The 19105-nt window shown below is 36.5% G+C and overlaps 1 protein-coding gene across 1 annotated transcript in view; it reads left to right on the forward strand.

The window, feature by feature from the left end:
• LOC150085829 (peptidyl-tRNA hydrolase 2, mitochondrial-like) overlaps positions 1-18887 on the forward strand; it is a 35658-nt gene extending 16771 nt beyond the window's left edge. The window contains exons 3-5 of the mRNA XM_090373510.1: positions 2624-2745; positions 13099-13211; positions 18756-18887. Coding sequence (XP_090229636.1) covers positions 2624-2745; positions 13099-13211; positions 18756-18805 — 285 coding nt within the window. The 3' untranslated portion in view covers positions 18806-18887. The remainder of the gene's footprint in view (positions 1-2623; positions 2746-13098; positions 13212-18755) is intronic.
• Positions 18888-19105: the final 218 nt, after the last annotated feature.

Raw genomic sequence — 19105 nt, forward strand, 5'->3', positions numbered from 1 at the left:
ATTTAAAGAGTAGAATTTCATTTCTGCTAGATACATTGTGCAAGAATAAAAAAAAAAATTTCCCTTAAAACTGTATATTCTGTCTTTTAACATAAGGAATTTGGCAGAGTAATCACCAAAGATGCAAATTTGCTAAAAATGAAAAAAAAATAATAATAAAATTTGCATTTACTTGTACATCCTACACTGCATGAGCTGTGCAGAATTCCTCCTTAGTGGCATTAGCAAAAACCCTTGCACAATTCCTCTGTTTAAGGGAATACTGTCTTTACAGAATAAATTTTGTCTATCAACAGTGGCTAACCATGCTGTGAAAAATTTCCCCCATAAATCCTGCAAAGTCCTACGTGCTTTGAATTAATCCAGAAGGCTTTTGTCATGAAATCCCTCCTATCATGTCTAGGAAAAATTGTAGATAAGAATATTTTGTCCTATCTAGCAACACTTTCCAAACATGACCTTATTTTTGTAACCAATTCATCTGTTTCAGCTTTAAATCATTATTTCCCAAAGATATTACATTATGGGCATAATTGTATGATTAATAATTGATTATTTCAATATTCAATTATGATTTAAAAAAAAAGACAATGGAGGAATTCTAACTAATGTTATTAAAACTAAAAAGCTGAAGTCCTACAATGCCCTATGCAACTTGGCCAATCTCTCTCTTCCCACCCCCATTATATATGATTTCTAGATGTCATTATCCCTTTATATAAAGGGATTTAGAATCTGAATTTAGAATATTGTGTTCAGTCTGGAGCAGAGCCGAACAAAGGTATTTCTGTGCTCCTGGCAGAAAGATTTTTTGATTCCCTGTACTAAGGATATAGATATTTTTTTCCTCATTGTTCTTCTGTTTTTGGCACCTTGGACAAGGGCCCTGCTAGCCCGTGCCTTAATCCGGCACTGGTCTGGAGCCTACACTTGAAAAAAGACATAGGTTCAAATAATGGTGACTCTCCCTTCCTTCCTAGTTTCATAAGATTTAAAGTGAAGTTTCTTTTGATATAAAATAAAAGTTGTTTTATAGTTTTACATATAACTATATGGTTTGGATAAATTTATGTCCAAACCATACAAAACAGTATCTGTTATTCAGATATCTTATTACAACTTTAATTGACTTATGTTGAGAAAACTCAAACAAAAATAGTGAAATTCACATTATGTTATCAGACTATACAATCTTTTATTGAAACCATTTAGTTTTTATCATATATGATTACATTAAAACTTTAGAACAATAAAAATAAAATATACACATTCCTGCATAAATTTGAGAGAATGAAGAATGTGCAGTGCACCTTGCAGTTAATGCTACAATGGCATTTGATGCAAAAAAAAAAATAGTTAAGAAATCCAGAGTTACAAAATGTATAAATCCTATTATCCTAATGGCTTAATTATTTGTTCATTAGTTTTTAAATTAACATTAGTAGAGGCATATGATGCAAGAAAGCAAGCTTATATAACATCAACAAAAAAAAAAAAAAAAAAAAAACCTCCCTTTTCACCCATCCGTTCACTCCAAATATTTGTCTAATTTTGCGTTTTTCCACTCCAAATTTATAGTGGAAAAAGTAAAAAATATACTTGCTGGTGTTTGAAAGCTAATCACTTGTGATAATTGAATTTCTTGAGCTCTGATCATATAGACCTAATCTAGTATGATAGCTTATGCTTGACACCCTTGCTTTAAGGTTGAAGCATAAAGAAAATTCACTTCAGGAACGAAAGGGAAAATAAAACACATGTGCGAATGACAGATGATAAAAATTCCTGGATTTTCTTTCAAGAATACATTGATATACACTGACTGTTACCTTCAATAATGTGTAACATGCATTGCTTACCATGAACCAAGAATAGAAAAATTGAATACAGTAAAGGCAATGATATTGGTTTGTGTTATTGTATTGTTGGGAGGGTGTTGGGGCCAAGGAAGGAAGGCTGAAATTTGCTTTAAGAGAAAAACTGAATGACAAATTGTGAATCAGCGTCATGCCATTTTCTGAAGTGAAGTAAATTTAGCAAAAACTAAAATAGAGATCTGAAATTATTCAGATAAAAGTTGTTCAAGGGCATATTCCAGTGCTGTTATATGTAATGGTGTTTTCTCACTTACTATGCAAAATTATTTGTCCATTAGTTTTTAAATTTATAGTAGGCAAAGTGAAAAATCTACTTGCTGGTGTTTGAAAGCTAATCACTTGTGATAATTGGATTTTTTTGAGCTCTAATCATATAATAGTCTGATAGCTTCTGCTTGATACCATTGCTTTATGATTGTTTATGCACTGAAGCATAAACAAAATAATTTATGCTTATATAAAAGTTTATATAAGCATAAAAAAATAAAGAAATGCTAATATTTATATAAAATATGGAGGCAAGGGTAATAAATACGGAAATTATAAATGTATTTCGTAATATATTTTGTTGATTTTACAATACTGTTATTGTATTTTCAGCAGTGAAGTAACAAGATAGTAATGAGGTTAGAAGATTGTCATGAAATTTTATTTGTAGTTTAAGTTATTGATGATGACCATCAAGAATAGTTTGTGACATTCCTCTGTAAACTGTTTTATTCTTAAAAATTCTTCATAAATTTTAGTGTTCCCATGCATCAGTCTTAGCTTATAAACAGATATTACGACATGACCCCGAAATTCTTCGATTGTGGGAAATGTCAGGGCAAAGAAAGGTTGTGCTCAAAGTAGACAGTGAACAGTCACTGTGAGTATGGCTCTCTTTATTTATTTCCTTTTTTTTGTCAGTATAAGATGAATAAATGAATTTTCTAAATTGTAATTTAATATGTGCACACATACACTCAGTGATCACCGAATTATGACCATCTACTTAATATCATGTTGGGTCACTGTTCACACGATAACAGTCACTTAGGCATTGACTCCACTAAATATCTGAAGACGTTCTTAGGGATTTGCAGCCATGCTGCAAATCCCTAAGATCTAGATGATGGTTGTATGTCTATATGTCTCACTTTTCATTTCAAAACATCCCACCCTCACAGGTGTTAAATTGAATTGAGGTCAGGTGAATTTGGAGGCCATTCAAGCTGTATGATACCTTCGCTGTGTTACTCAAACCACTGGTGCACAGTGCAGCCCCAGTGACACAGTGCATTGTCATCTTGGAAAATCCAATTTCTGTATGGAAAAAATGCAACATGGCAGGGTGCACTTGGTCTTCTAAGAGCTGGTGGACCTCACCAGTGAAATTTTGGTCCTAGTTCTTGCCAGCAAAAAATGCCCCATATTAAGCAACCGCCACACACTAAGGCATCCATGAGCATGTTGCACCAGGTATTTGGATCCATATAACCAGCACACTCATTTCCAGTCTTCCAGTATCCAACCTGCATGTTGTTGACATGACAGCATTTGCCATCAACGATGATCAGCAGTGTTGAGAAGGTGTCTCTTCGGTTGTCTGCTGTGGAACCCCATAAGTCTGAGTGCGCAGTGGGTCATCATTTTGAATATTGTTCTTGCATTCCTCATATTGTATTGCGATGTCAACTATTGCACAGTGAACTGCCATTGAGTCCATACAACATTCTGCATCCTTTGCACAGAAACATTTACCTTTTGTAATCCTTTGCAGTTCTGTTGGCGGGAGTTGGTTTGACTGGTTAGATACCATTCATTTACACCTTAACCATAGTGAGCCATGAGCAACAACCAACAAGATGTGCCATTTCCGATATGGAAGCACGTGACACACAAGCTGCCACAATTATGTCTATTTGAAACTAATGATATTTTTACTACATCCCATAAACGCTACTTTATCACTTTGACTTGCATGACCAGATGCATGTTACCACTGCTTTAGGGTACAAAGCTGTTCAGCTTTATATACCGCAAGCATAGCATAGTCCTTTATGGATGGGGGTGGTCACAATTCAGTGATTACTGAATGTATATATGTAGATATGTCACATAAGTTACATATATATGTAATGTAACTTTTGTGAACTTATTAAATATTTCAGTTATGAAATAACTGTTATATATAATATTTTCTAGATTTGTAGGTTAATATTATTCACCTCTGTTAACCATTAAAGTGTGTGATAAAAATTGCACAACCCTTTCTGAGTCAAAGCATTTGACAAATCATTGATTTTTGCAGGAGTAACCTCTCAATTTATAATGAAAGCCTGAAACTTAATTAAATTATGAAGAATTTACCACTTGTGAAGATAAATTGCTTGGTGTTAGTTCAAATCTGTTGAAGTGTAGTACATCATGCTCATATACCATGGTCAACTGTTGCCTGAAGTATGTTATGAGAAATATTATCAAATTGTCTTTTTAAATTTTCCTTTAAGACAGCCAAAGCCTGAATACAGTTGAGATATCCCTATAACAAGAAGTCACAAGGATTAAGGTTAAGACTGGGGGGGGGCAAAATTACCACCGACCCATTCACTCACTCTGTAGTTAAAAAATAATATCAGCTACCAGTTGGATTAGAAATTTTGACATTTACATAAAGAATAATATTTTCACATTACTGCATTCATTAGGAACATGTGACTCTAGAGCAGTGTTTCTCAACCTATTTTTAATTATTGCCCCCTAAAGGGATCTTTTAGACAATTTTTTTTTTCTAATTGCCCCCATGGAATTTTAAACAAGAAAATGCTTTATACTTACACTTTTTATTCAATGGGATCCTTAGCCTGATGCTTCTTAGCTAAAAGATCTATGTTCAGTATGATGTTAGTAAGTTTAATTCTAATGTCTCCTCTTGAACATATATCAGTTCTGTTCCTTTCCTTTGTTAATATTTTATTTACTGAACTAAAACCACTTTCAAGCATATAAGATGTTGGAAAACAAAGAAGTACTTTGGCCATTTCAGACCACACTGTTGGATAAAGAAGTTTAGTTGTTTTTAATCCCCACAGCTCAGCCATTCTGCCTTTTTTGAATTTATATTTGAGTTCTTTGTTACATTTTTAATTCAGTCTTTTTTCACTAGCAGATCCAAAATCACATCCATGGCTTCACTTCAAAAGAAAATAAATCTGAAAATTTATCTTTCATTTCACCTTTTAAAGAACACAAATGATCTGAATAATTCTTAAGATCATTCTCAGTGAGAGATTCGTTGATTTCAGTTAACTCTTGCATACCACGAAATTGTTTTCTCATTAAATTGCTTTCAAATATTTCCAGTTTTTCAGCGACGGCTTTTAGCATTAGCATTAGTAGAGGCATATGATGCAAGAAAGCAAGCTTATGCAGCATCAGCAAAAAAAAAAAAAAAACTTCCACTTCACCCCTCCGTTTATTCGAAATACCTGTCCAGCTGAGCCTTAAATTTATTTAGGCTATCAACTTCCACAACAAGGGATGGAAGTCTGTTCCACTAACCAACTACCCGCTGGCTAAAGGCAAATTTCCGGACATCTATCCTACATCTGTCTTTCCTCAATTTGAATTTATGCCTTCTCAGGTGATTATTCTGAGCAAGAGGCAGAATCCCATCAGCATTGAGCATGCTCAAACCATTCAAGGCTTTATACACCTCTATCAGATCACCTCACCGGTGCCTAGTCTCCAGACACTATAATTTACAAAACTTAAGCCTTTCTTCGTAAGAGCAACCCTTTGTTCCATTCACTAACCTTGTTGCCCTTCTCTGTACTCGTTCCAAAAGCTCTACATCCTTCTTGAAATGAGGCCTCTAGACCTATATACAGTACTCAAGGTGTGGCCTGACCATTGCCTTATACAAGGGAATAATCACCTCCTTATCCCTGCTAGAAAAATTCCTGTATATCATTGATAAGACACCATAAGCTACTCTTACAGCCCGTCTGCACTGCTCAGAGAACTTCATAGCTGCCTGCACAATTACCCCCAGGTCATTTTCATTCTCTACCACTGTCAGTGTATTACCACAGAGTTGATACGTTGCTCTGGGGTTGCTGTTTCCCATATGTAGTACTTTACATTTGTCAATGTTAAACTTCATTTGCCACCTCTCAGCCCATCTGCTCAACCTTTCCAGATCCTGTTGCAGCAGCATAGCGTCAGTAGTGTCCTTAACAACCCTGCCAACTTTTGTATCGTTTGCAAACTTGGACATTAAGCTTGATATACCATCCTCAATATTATTTATAAATACAGAAAACAATAATGGACCCAACACTGAACCCTGAGGGACTCCACTGATAACATTAGTCCACGATGAGCAGTGTCCATTGATTACCACTCTCTGTCTTCTCCCCCTCAACCACCCCTTTATCCATAGCTGCAATTTGCCTCCAATGCCACACTGCTCCAATTTTTGCAGCAGTCTTCCATGTGCAACAGTATCAAAAGCCTTTCTAAGATCCAAGTATATAATATCAAAGTTATTCCCTGCATCCAGTTCTTTTGTGACTGCATCATAGTATCAAATCAAATTGGTCAGGCAAGACTTCCCCTTAACAAAACCATGCTGTGTCCGAGCTATAACTGAAGTCTTGTCCAGATGATCCTGCAGTGCTTCCTTAACCAGTGCCTCCATTAATTTTCCTGGAACAGAAGTTAAACTCACAGGTCTATAATTACTTGTGTCAGCCTTTGATCCTCCTTTGTGAATTGGGGTCACATTTGCACATCTCCAGTTCCTCCTTAAATTTATTTAACCTGTCAATTTCCACAACGACAGATGGAAGTTTGTTCCAGCAATTAACCACCCGCTGGCTAAAGGCAAATTTCCGCACATCTATTCTACATCTGTCTTTTCTTGATCCTGCAATGCATCTTTAACCAGTGACTCCATTATTTTACCCGGAACAGAAGTTAAACTAACTGGTCTGTAATTACTCGTGTCACCCTTCGATCCCCCTTTGTGAATTGGGGATACATTTGCACATCTCCAGTCCGTGGGCACCTCCACTGAATCCAAGGATGCTCTCATAATTGTGGCTAAGGGTTTGCTTAGTTGCTTTGCCACCTCCTTTAATATAACTGGATAGATCCCATCCACCCAAGGTGCTTTTCTTATGTTTAACTTCAACAATTACTCCTCCACTTTGCTTTCAGTTATTAGAAAATCATTAAGTATCCTGCTACAAGTTGATAACCTTCTGCCATTTTCAAACCTTAATAATTCCTCATGTGTGAATGTAGATGCAAAATACTCATTCAGTTTGTTTGCTATCTGAGCAGTATCATCAACAGTCGAACCATCGATGTCAAGTGGACCAATCAGATTTATCCCCTTCCTTTTCGAGTTTATATAAGTAAAGAAATCCTTGCTGTTTTTCTTAGCATCTTTTGCCAAGGATTTCTCGTAATCTGCCTTCGCCTGCCTAACCTCCTTTGTGACCTGATTACAGACTAGCTTATATCTGCCATAGGCTTCTGAGTCGCTTGATAATTTATATGCATCCCATGCATTTTTCTTCTCTGTTAGGAGTCTCATTAGTTCATTAGATAACCATTTAGGTCTAAACCTTGAACAATATTTCTTAATAGGTATGAAACTTTTAGTAGCATCCACGATTAATTCCTTGAATGCTTTCCACTTAGAATTTACTGTTGGTAACATCATCAGTTGATCCCACTGTACAGAATTTAAAAACTGTCTGAGACCACTGTACTCACCTTTACGGAAGCAAAAACCCTTTCCTTTACCCCTCATGGTAATTAAATCTTTAAGTAAATCCCACATCAGTACACTGTGATCACTGCCACCTAGTGGTTCCTTTATCTGCAAATTCTTAATACACGAATGATCACTGCTGATAACCAGATCAAGAGTATTACTCTCTGTGGTTGCCTCTCGAACATGCTGCTGCAGAAAACAATCATCCAGTAAATCCACAAAGTCTGACTAGTGTGTGAGTGACCAACCCACAAGTTCCAGTCAATATCTGGGAAGTTAAAATCCCCCATTATAAGACATTCCGATTTACTAGCCCACTCTATTTCTCTGTACAATTGTTCATTGTACTCATTCGAGTCATTAGGCCTATAACACACTCCTACTCTTATTTTTGCTTTCGCAGTGCTTATGTCACACCAAACTGACTCAACAGTGCACTGTTCATCTATATCAACTGGATGCACTTCTTTTGATTTTATGTTTTTCTTAATTAACAGCATAACACCTCCTCCCTTTTTATCCTGTCTTATCCTTTCTGTACACATTGTACTCCCCAAATTCCAGTTCTGCATTCCTTATATCTATGTGACACCACGTCTCTGCTATCCCAACAATATCCGCCTTTGATGTCTTGACCAACACTTCAAATTCATCAAATTTATTTACTATACTTCTAGCATTGGTATACATGCAAGCATACATGCTCCTACTCCTATTCCTAGTTACCCTAACACATCCCATATACCCACCTATTTCAGGATGACTGCCATCCATCCCTGAAACCCCCAATACCCCACGCTCCAGGTCGCTACGTATTCTAATAGAAGTTGTGCAAGAATCACCTTCACCTCTGCCTACGGCTACTGATAAACTATTAGTCCTTGTACCCCCCCCCAGTTTATCAGTTTTCCGACCCACCTAACACTGCCTCGATAGCATCAGCAAATAGTCTTGCACCCTTTCTATTTAAGTGTATCCCATCCCTATAGAAGCAGTCTCTCCTGTTAACAAGTACAGTGCAGGCTGAAAAAAATTCTACCCCTTGAGCCTTGCACATTCTTTTTAGGGCCGAATTGTTCGACAAGGCTCTCATCATATACTCCCTTCTATCGTGTCTGGGCAGAATTGCAGACACTTTCAAATTCAACCCTAATTCTCGGCTTTTGTTCAACAGTGACCTGTACTTGTTAAGTAATTCTGCTGGTCTCCTACTCTAAATATCATTAGTGCCAATGTGTACAACTATATCACCTTTTGTGCCCTTAAAAGATGATATCCGCTCAACAACGTCATCAACCTTTGCCCCTGGCAGACATACCCTGGTCCTGTTCCACCTATCCTTTTTACAAAGCATATTTCCCGTTTCCCTGACAATAGAGTCACCAACAACTACTAGTTCCTGTGGGACCAGCGCATTCTGCTTTGAGGGTTGCTGCTGCTGTGTTGCGTGATGACCAAGTGCAAGCTCTGGCATTGATGTGGGCACCTGAGAGCTTGATGGGCCCCTCAATTTAGATCTTTCGAGGGCACCCACCCTGTCCTTCAAACTCTTATATAGGCCCATAACAATGCTGAGTTGTCGCCTGATTTCCTTACACTCCTTACATCGCGCACACACAAAGACATCCCCTATGGCAATATCATGTTCCGTTCCAGAGAGTTCGGCAAACATTTCACAAGTCGCACATTTTTTTAGGCTCTGATGCGTTGGAGAATCGCCCCCCTCAGTTCTCCCCCGAGTCACAGCACTCCTGCCACTTTGTGCCCGTTGCTTTGCTGCTCTAGTTTGGGGCATGATACTTTAAATTAATAAAATCAATAAATTAAATTAATTAAATGTCAATACTACGCTATCTAATAGAAACAGTGAAGCGTATTACTGTTTCTATAATTATACGTTAAAGCTATCTAACTACCTCAATTAAAAATTTGAATTCCCTACCACTATATACAAAAACAATGGCTACAAGATTCGAACGAAATAACGGTTTTACGTATATTAAGTATTACGTATATCTACAAAAACTGTTTATCTAAATTAAAATAAAAATAAACAGTGTAACTGTAACTATAAGACTACGTATTAAGTACAATATAAAATAACAATTATGTAAATAAAAAGGCAAACACTTATCGTTTTTTCGGAGCCTGCAAGTCACAGCTGTAATTTTTAAAGAGAGTCAGCGCCCTCTCGAGTACTTTGTTGTAGAGGTGAGTGAGCTCTCTGCTGATAAAGTAAGAAGCAATTTTTAGACTAAAAAGGAGTTTTCCGTCAATTCCTTTGGCGGACTTGTCAAGCAGTGAATTTATTATTTTTATTAGCTGTTTGGAAATTTCAATATTACTAGTAGCTGAAGAAACATTAAGCGCTTCGTTCCAAGGATATGCTTCGGGCATACAGTGATCTCTCTCTCGGCGCCTCCGTAGCCAGGTGGAAAGGAGCAGCAGTGCGTAGCACACGCTTCTTGATTAGACCGGGGTTCGAGCCCGTCACCACCAAATACGGAGGATGCGGAAAGGTCAGGGAATGACCACCTCATATCCCGGAGCAATATGGCCTTAGTTGCTAATGCTCCTAAAAACCAAAAACAACAACAACATGATCTCTCTCTCTTAAAACACAGCATATGCTCACACACACTATTCCTATATGTCTAAAGACGGGGTGGTGGGGTGAAAGTATGACGTGGATCACGCAATTCTCCCCTGGATAGGCAGTTGTTCGTGAAATTGTCGATAGCTGATTGTTTACTCTTCTGGAAATCCATACTTGCTTTGGAAAATTTGGCATATGAGTCTTGTGAAGGCAACTTCTTGTGGGAGGCATGGGCTGCCTGTTTTTCCCTAAAGGCCTTAGTCAGGAGATCATTCCACCATAGCTTTGCGGGAGGACTAAGGATGCATGTTTTGGACATTGCAGACCTTGCAATGAATTCCATCCATCTCAAAAGCCAGTAGGCAGCCTCATTGATGTTAAGCTCTGCCAGTATGTTCCATGGGTAAAGTTAGAAAAGGGAAGTAACTGTTTCAATGTTGATGTATTTTGGATTGTATACTCTCCTGACAGTGTTTGTAGCTTGTACTAGCATAATATCATCCTTAGGTGCCTTCAGTGATATTATGGCAACGATCGGATCATGATTGGACGGAAGGAAGTTTTCGGTTATGGTCAGGGTTTCCTTTACTGGACAGTTTGAGAAGATGCACAGAGGGGTGGCATCGCCATGTGAGAGAAGAACATGAATAAGACCAATGCCCATTTTCGACATGTTCAATGACAGTGTATCTAGGAGTTTCTTTGTGGCTGGCAGTGGAAAGTTAAAGTCTCCGAGGATGATGAGCTTTTGATGATTAATTGTGGATGACATCCATGCTGTCACATTGAGGACACAATCCTCAGAAACTGGTAGAGGAAAAGAAATGGCACACACACACACACACACGGAGATCGACAAACCTGCAATTCGGTAGATTCCAAGAACTGCTTCTATGTCTCCTCCTGGGTAAGTGGATGCCTTAATTAGGGGGAGTGAGCTCCTTTGACAGATTGCTACACCGCCACCTCTTCCCCCAATTATTTTAACAACCAGCGTGTTATAACCAAGATTTGTGATGAAGGTAGTAATTTACATTTCACCTCTGAGCCAGGTTTGAATCAGAATTACGAACTCATACTCTGTGCAGGTTACTTGTTTACTGATATTTATCTTTTACAGTTTATACTTGTTTTTATACTCTGACTTAGTGACCTAATTCATTAGGTCACTGAACGTTTTACTTTTTTTTATGACAAGGTTTTGGCGCATTATAGCCTTAGTTGCTGATGCGCCAATAAAACCCAACTAACTAACTAACTAACTCTGTGCAGGAAAGTAAATCACGTAGACCATATAGTTTGTTTTTGACACTCCTGATGTTTTGTAGAAAAAATCGGATATTTACCTCCACAGAGGGTTGTACCAGGATGAGATTACGCTCCGAATAGTATCTGCTTTTCATATAATGATCTGAAATCTCAACCAGGGACCGATATCACGTTCGATGGGCCATGTTGCTGGATATTCTAATTGGAATATGACAATACAACAGCAGTTGTAATTCTTCCTTTCTTGTAAATGCAGTAAATGTTTTTATTAACAGCTGTTTAAACATTACTATTCATTGGAATGTAACATTCCCTTTTACATTACCTTGAACCAGGGGAAAGAGTATTAAGTAATCTTAGTTTGCACAAATGATATGATTCGTGTCCGTATACTATAACTTAGCAGTTATTACATTATGTAAGTAATGATTATAATAAGTGACAGAAATAGGTGATAGTGAATTTTTAAAAAATGTGTAGTATCTGAGAGAAAAAAGACAGGGCAAGTCCCATTATTATGGTGGTCTTTAGTCAAAATGTGCTCAAAAAGTGCAAATTCATTTTTGGATTATGTTATGATCAAACTCAAAGGCAAGCTTCTCCATCTCAAGACCAAGGAATTTGAATTTTTATTAGCAGTGATTTATTATCACCAAACAGAACTTCAGCAAAAATACTTACTAAATATTTATTTAGTAAGCATTTTGTGAACTATTGCTCCAACTTTATCTATTGATGTTCACAGTTGATAATGTTGCATTATAAGCATCTAAAATGTGTCGTAATCACTTCCACTGCCCCTAGAGTTATTTTTTAAATAATTAGCTATTGCAGTGATGATAAATGTAGTAATAAATATTCTGTCTCTAAGTTTCGTGTAATGAGAAATATTTATTATATGTTGGAGTAAGATCCACAGTGAGATCAACATCCAGATCTGGAAGTTGTAAGATCTCAGTGCGACCACTCTGAGTAAATTGTAACACACTTCTTTTTTATTATTATTTTTTTTTTATTGAGGGAAGAATTGGTGGTAATATTGCACTGCAAGGATTGTTGAGAATTTCGGTTGGAATTGTGGAAGGCTCTCTACATTATTTGCATAGCAGTTTACCTTACTGGGTATAAACCTCATGGAATGAGGGATGCTCTGCAGAACTATGCATATCAGGACCCTTCCACACCTTCCTTGTACTGACCCGGGAACATTCAGTAACATCAAAGACATTTTCCTGTCAAAACATGTCTGGAAGCCTATATACTTCACCATGGACCTGAAGATGCAATTGTAATGTGGAATTGATATCCAGTAAACAGTGAAATATGTTTTTAAAGTTCAATAAATAAATTGTTTTTAAAATTATTTTTGTTTATGTGAATGAAATATAAAATTTTATTTTTTCTTTGGAAGTAAGCATTCATTTTCAGATATTGGAAGGAAATGCATATTTATGCTCTTAAGTATTTCCAAGTGTAAATTGTGTTGGGTGATTTGATGTAATTTTCCATGTGCATATAAGTTTCTATATTTCTCTTATCACTGCTGTAAGAAGAATTTTATTTATCTTTATTTTATATCATTTTAGTCTGGAATTGGCAGTTCATGCTAAAAGTATAGGCTTAACAACTAGTCTTATTTGCGATGCTGGACATACGCAAGTAGCAGCAGGAACTAAAACAGTTGTTGGAGTTGGTCCAGGCAAGTAGAAAATATTTATATGCAATTTATTGAAATTTGAATTTTTTATTATCCAGATCTGTCATCTGACTAAATAGTGTATTGGAAAAATTACAGAACTCCATCAGATATTTTCAAATCCCAATAAATTGGAAACATTGTTTAGTCACAGGCAATCATGACATATAAAGTTTTCCTCTTAATTTTAAAAATTAATGTCTGCCTAGATGGTCCTGCACTACTTCTTTAACCAGATACTTCATTATTTTCCCTGAACCAGAAGTGAAGTTGTTGTTATTGTTTGAGAGCTATTGGCACAAGAGCAGCTTAGGCTATAATATGCCTAGTCTAGGTTAGAGAGTTTCATATTTCAACATTTTTCTTGATGTTGTTTGGAAGGAAGCCAAGATTTTGTTTTATAATTATGTAGCTTTTTTGTAAATGTTATACTATTAATTTTTTTATGTTTTGGTAGTATCCGATTAACTTAAGAAGAAAAGTCAGTAATATTTGACCTGTTGTCTAAAATTGTTTTAAGCATTAGGTTGTTTTGTGTATTCATTATTGTTTGAAAGGCTCTTATACTTTCTGAATTAAATCTTGGACGGTTCACCATGAAGTGATGTACAGTGAGCGGAACTTGACAGTTTTGCCATTGAGCAGGGTCTTCACCTCTGAGTAGGTAAGAATGAGTAGAATGAGTCATATGGGTATGCCTGATTCACAATTGAGCAATCAGAAGTCAAGCTGACAGGTCTGTAATTACTTGTGTCACCCTTTGATCTCCCTATGTGAATTGGTGATATATTTGCACATATCCATAGGGATCTCCCCCGAATACATGGATGCTCTCATAATCATTGCTAAAGGTTTGCTTACCTCTTTTGCTGCCTCGTTAATATCATTTGATAGATATGATCTGCTCTAGATGCCTTATTTACATTGAGATTCAGCAATTTCTCTTCTACTTTTCTCTGTTATCACAAAATCATTCTGCTCCCTGTTAGAATTTGGTATACTTCTGGCATCCCTAAAACATTACTCTTGTGTAAATGTAGATTCAAAATACCTATTCATGTTGTCAGAAACCTCAGCAGAATCACCAATAGTTAAAGCAGTCATATCTAGTGGACCAATGCAGTTCATCTCCTTCCTTGTAATGTCTACATAAGTAAAGAAGTCTTGGCTACTTATCTTTACTTTCTTTGCCAGAGACTTCTGGCAGGTTTATATCTACCATAGGTTTCTGTATCATCTGATAATTTATATACATCCTATGCATTCTTTTCTTTTCTCTGCCTCATATCTACCTCATCACTACATCAGACATCCATTTAAGTTTAAGCCTTGAACAAATCTCTTAGTTGGTATAAAAAGGCATGTAACTTCTATGATTACTTCACTGAATGCTTCATTTAGAATTTGCTGTTGGTAATGTCATCAGTTGATTCCACTACATAAAATTTAAAAATTGTCTGAGACCATTGTATTCACACTTATGACAGCAAAAGCCCTCCCCTTTGCCCTTTACAGTAATTATTTCTTGAAGTAAATTTCACATGAATATACTATGATCACTTCCACCTACTGCGGCTTTTAGCTGCAGATGCTTAATGATTGAAGGATCACTGGTAATAATCAGATCAAGAGTATTGCTTTCTCTTGTTGGCTAACATGCTGGTCTAGAAAACATTCATTCAATAAATCCACAAAAGTCGTGCTACTACATGAGTGATCAACCTACAAGTTTCAATGAATATCTGGAAAGTAAGACTCCCATTATGTCATTGTGATTTACTGGCCCACTCCATCTGTTCATTTATATTGTTCATTATACTCATGACAGTCATTAGGCCTCCTGCTCTCTTTCTGATTACTTGAAAAATATACTTATAGAAATAACAATTTATACAAAATAAATTGTTATTTCTAAATCTTAGTACTTTTTTTTTTTTATTATTATTTTGTTTTTAATGATATTAAAATCTGCATACTGAACTGGTATCTTATGGAAAATTGACAATTTTAAGCTAAAGAGACTAAACAGACAACCTCTGTTTTGCTCTACTATAGAAAAAGAAGCATTTCATTAAACTCTTGTTGTGTGAAGCATTTGTTAAAAATTTTTTACTTTGGTTTTTTAACATATTTAATTAAGTTCATTAAATTATATGAATAACCTAAATTTCAATAAAGTTATTAAATTTAGAGAAATTTTATTTCCTTTAATTTAACTTACTCATTAATGATTTCAACTACCCACAATTGAAGCAGGTCTCAGAAACAAGAAATAAGCTCCCCCCCTAAAATAAAATGGGAAGAATCCAAGTCACAGGTTTCACTCATGCAGATCTGTGGCTGCAAACTTGATGAGACCCATAGAAAGTGGATTGTGAAAGGTGGCAGAATGATCTACAAAAACAAAAGGTTATAAATCTAGTTACACAATGTTTCATTCTTATGGACATCTGTTAGGGGCTGGAGAGTGCTCTTTGTAGTTTGTTGGAGGTAGTTGTTGATATGGGGCTGTTTCAGCTAGTTTGGACTTGATCCATCGGTGTAATGTCCAAAACCATGAACTCTGTAACCTACTTGGACAATTTGGGCAATCAATCTACTTTACTTAACAGCAGTGCTCAGAAAAAAGTCCCTATCATTTTCAGCACAACAACACTGTCATTCAGCAAGGACTAGTTTGTAGATGATGATGTTTAAAAGTTAGATTAGCAGGTGACCAGACAAATTGAAGACCCAGATTAGGCAGTAGCAACAAAAACAGACTTCTTTAAAATTGATTCTAGCATCGCTTTGTAGGAGTAATATAGGCACATTCTGACTGACACCTAACAGAAGTTGGTAGACAGTGTCCCCACGAATGTACAGGCTACCATAAATGCCAAAGGTAGCAGCCCTTCTGTGTATTAGGTTTTTGAATTAAAAGTCCATTTTTCAATTGCCTGTGTGTTGTCCATATAGTTTTGGTCATATAGTATACATCTGTATTAATCACTGTGCTTTCATTTGCTCTTGTGTTGTTTCTTGATAGCTGAATAACTTTTCAGTGAAATGACCAAGCATCTTGGAATTACTAAATAGTTTGTGCCAAACATTAATCTGAGTTATGGGAAGTATTACAAGCAAGCTTCATGTGGCTGCTGGGCACACATCATTGGTTAATAGAATGGTAAATCAGTCAGTTACCACTTTGCTGCCTCCCCAAAAGGAATGTATTTGTAAATTGTGGGTATCAATAGGCTGGTTTATCTGTTATCAAGATGAAATAACTTCAGAAAAATCATGAGGGTGTGGATGTTACTCATTGCTTGACACTTACATGAGACTGTCTAAATGAATTCAACTGCTGAGTGATAAAAAAGTCATTAAAAGTTCTGGTCAGCAGTGGTAATTTAGCTTTGGCCTTTCCAAATGGGTGACAAGCAGTGAAGCTACTATACTGCCATTTAGGTGAATGTTTATTATTTAAACATCTGATGAAAATGAAATCAATATTCATAATATTGTTATTCTCTTGAAAGGAGGATAAGAATTTGTGTAGACTGGTGCAAATTTGTTTGTTTCTTAAATTAAAAGTAAACAGTACAAAACTTCTTAAATGAAGTTCTAAGTTTGCCTATCTTTTAAGAGAAGTTCCATTTTAGTATTTCTATTAGTAGCAGCAAATAATGCAAGAAAGCAAACTTAAAAAGCATCAGCCAAAAAATAAAAAACTTCCTTCATCACCTTTCCATCTCCTCCAATAATTTTCTGGAGTTTTTTATATTTATAATTGTAATATATATACAGGGTGTCTCAAAAATATTGGTACAAACGTTTAGGGGAGGTAGGTAACATCTAAAGGAATGTGAATCACATAGGAACCCATAACCAGAAACATCACGGGAAAGTAGTAGCAGAGGCACAAGAAGCAGAAATGACACAAGACAGTAATTAGTGGCAAACATTTATTTGACATAATATTAACAATGGAGTACGAGATGAATGCATTTCATGATGTTACAAGAAATGCTCGAAGGTTCCACCATGAGACGCGATGCATGCGTGGCACCGACGCAGCATGGATTGGCAGACACGGTTGAGCACACCTGGAGTTTCTTTGACAGTAGCAGCAGCGCAGATAAGTCTCACCACGAGATCCATTTCCGTCTCCACAGGCGATTCGTACACGATAGATTTGAGGGCCCCCCACAGAAAGAAATCAAGGCTCGATAAATCAGGTGAGTGTGGGGGCCAGGCAACGGGTCCACCACGGCCAATCCATCGACGCCCAAAACGCGTGTTGAAATTGTCACGAACACACCTTCCATAATGGGCAGGCGCCTCGTCATGTTGAAACCAAATGTTGCGTCTCACATATGCTGGAACATCGTAAAGTAACCCTGGTACTTGTTCAAGAAAGATCCAATATTTAACAGAGTTCATGCGGGATGGTAACAGGTATGGGCCGACTAAGCAGTCACCGACCATACCTGCCCACACATTTATTGCGAAGCGATGTTGTGCCACATGGGGGCGCACACCGTGTGGGTTGTCGTAAGCCCACACATGAGCATTGTGCTGATTGAATAAGCCTTCCCGAGTGAAATAAGCCTCATCCGTGAACAAAACATAGGCTGTAAAATTGAAGTCTTGAACACTTTCTTGGAGAAACTACTGCGTAAAAGCCACACATGCAGGATGATCTTGGGGGAGCAGTAACTGAACCCTTTGGAGATGAAAGGGGTGTAAGGAATCGTCGTGCCAGACATGCTGTACACTGCAACGAGACACTCCTAAGGCAGAGGCAACGGCACTTGTGCTGGTAGTAGGATTATTCTGGATGGCATTCAACACACTTTCTTCCATGGCGAGAGTTCGTGTTGAATGTGGTCTGCCCACGCTACTCCTGTTATCTCTAAGTGACCCAAAATCACACAAATTTTGATGCACACCCGCAAACAAATGGTGGTCCGGTACATGTCTGTCTGGGAAGCGTTCTCCATAAATTCGTTGAGCGGTTCGTCCATTGCCCTCTGCTAATCCATACACTAGGTGCATGTCTGCCAGCTCACAGTTCGTATATCGATGCATGCTCTTCGTGCGGCAACTACTGCTTGAATGAGTAAACCAGAAATTTTCCCTCTCGTGAACTGATGAACAGTGCCATCTACCGATTTACGGTGATGTTTCCGGTTATGCGTTCCTATTCGATTCACATTCCTTTAGATGTTACCTACCTCCCCTAAACGTTTGAACCAATATTTTTGAGACCCCCTGTATATATATATATATATATATATACCATAATTAGATAAGTAGTTATAGTGCAAAATATGTTATTTTATTTTAACATTTTAATAGCAGTAATATTACGTTTATATATATATATATATAATAGATAATTTTTTGGAGGATTTTAATTTTGCAGAATAAAATTTAATATATTATTTTCTGTAGTAATTTAGGAATTCTTTCAATAGTTTATAGATATTTTAACTTTTGTCATATTACAATTGATATCTTTGTGATATAGTTAAAAATGTTTAAATTTCATTTTTATATTTATAGGTCCAGAAGAACTTGTTGATAAAGTAACTGGCCACTTGAAACTTTATTGAAGAATTATTTTTAGAACTATACTATTTAAGAAATGTATATTTGCTACAGTACTGCATAATAAAATAATAGTTTTCACAGTTATTAAGGTAATGTTATATGAAGCACAAAGGGCATTGTTAATATTCTCTAGAGAAACTGGTAGTTCTCTCTCACTTGTATAATTCATTACAATTTTTATATCTAATAACTACTATATATGCATGTGATATAAAACTCTTTGCATAACAATAATGTGATTACTTTTGTTCAGTTTTTATTGCTTTCAGCAGAGAGCAGTTCCATTAATAATTATTGAAACA

The sequence above is a fragment of the Mastigoproctus giganteus genome, chromosome 5, assembly GCF_048544385.1.
Source record: "Mastigoproctus giganteus isolate SK-2022 chromosome 5, ASM4854438v1, whole genome shotgun sequence".
NCBI lineage: Eukaryota > Metazoa > Arthropoda > Arachnida > Uropygi > Thelyphonidae > Mastigoproctus > Mastigoproctus giganteus.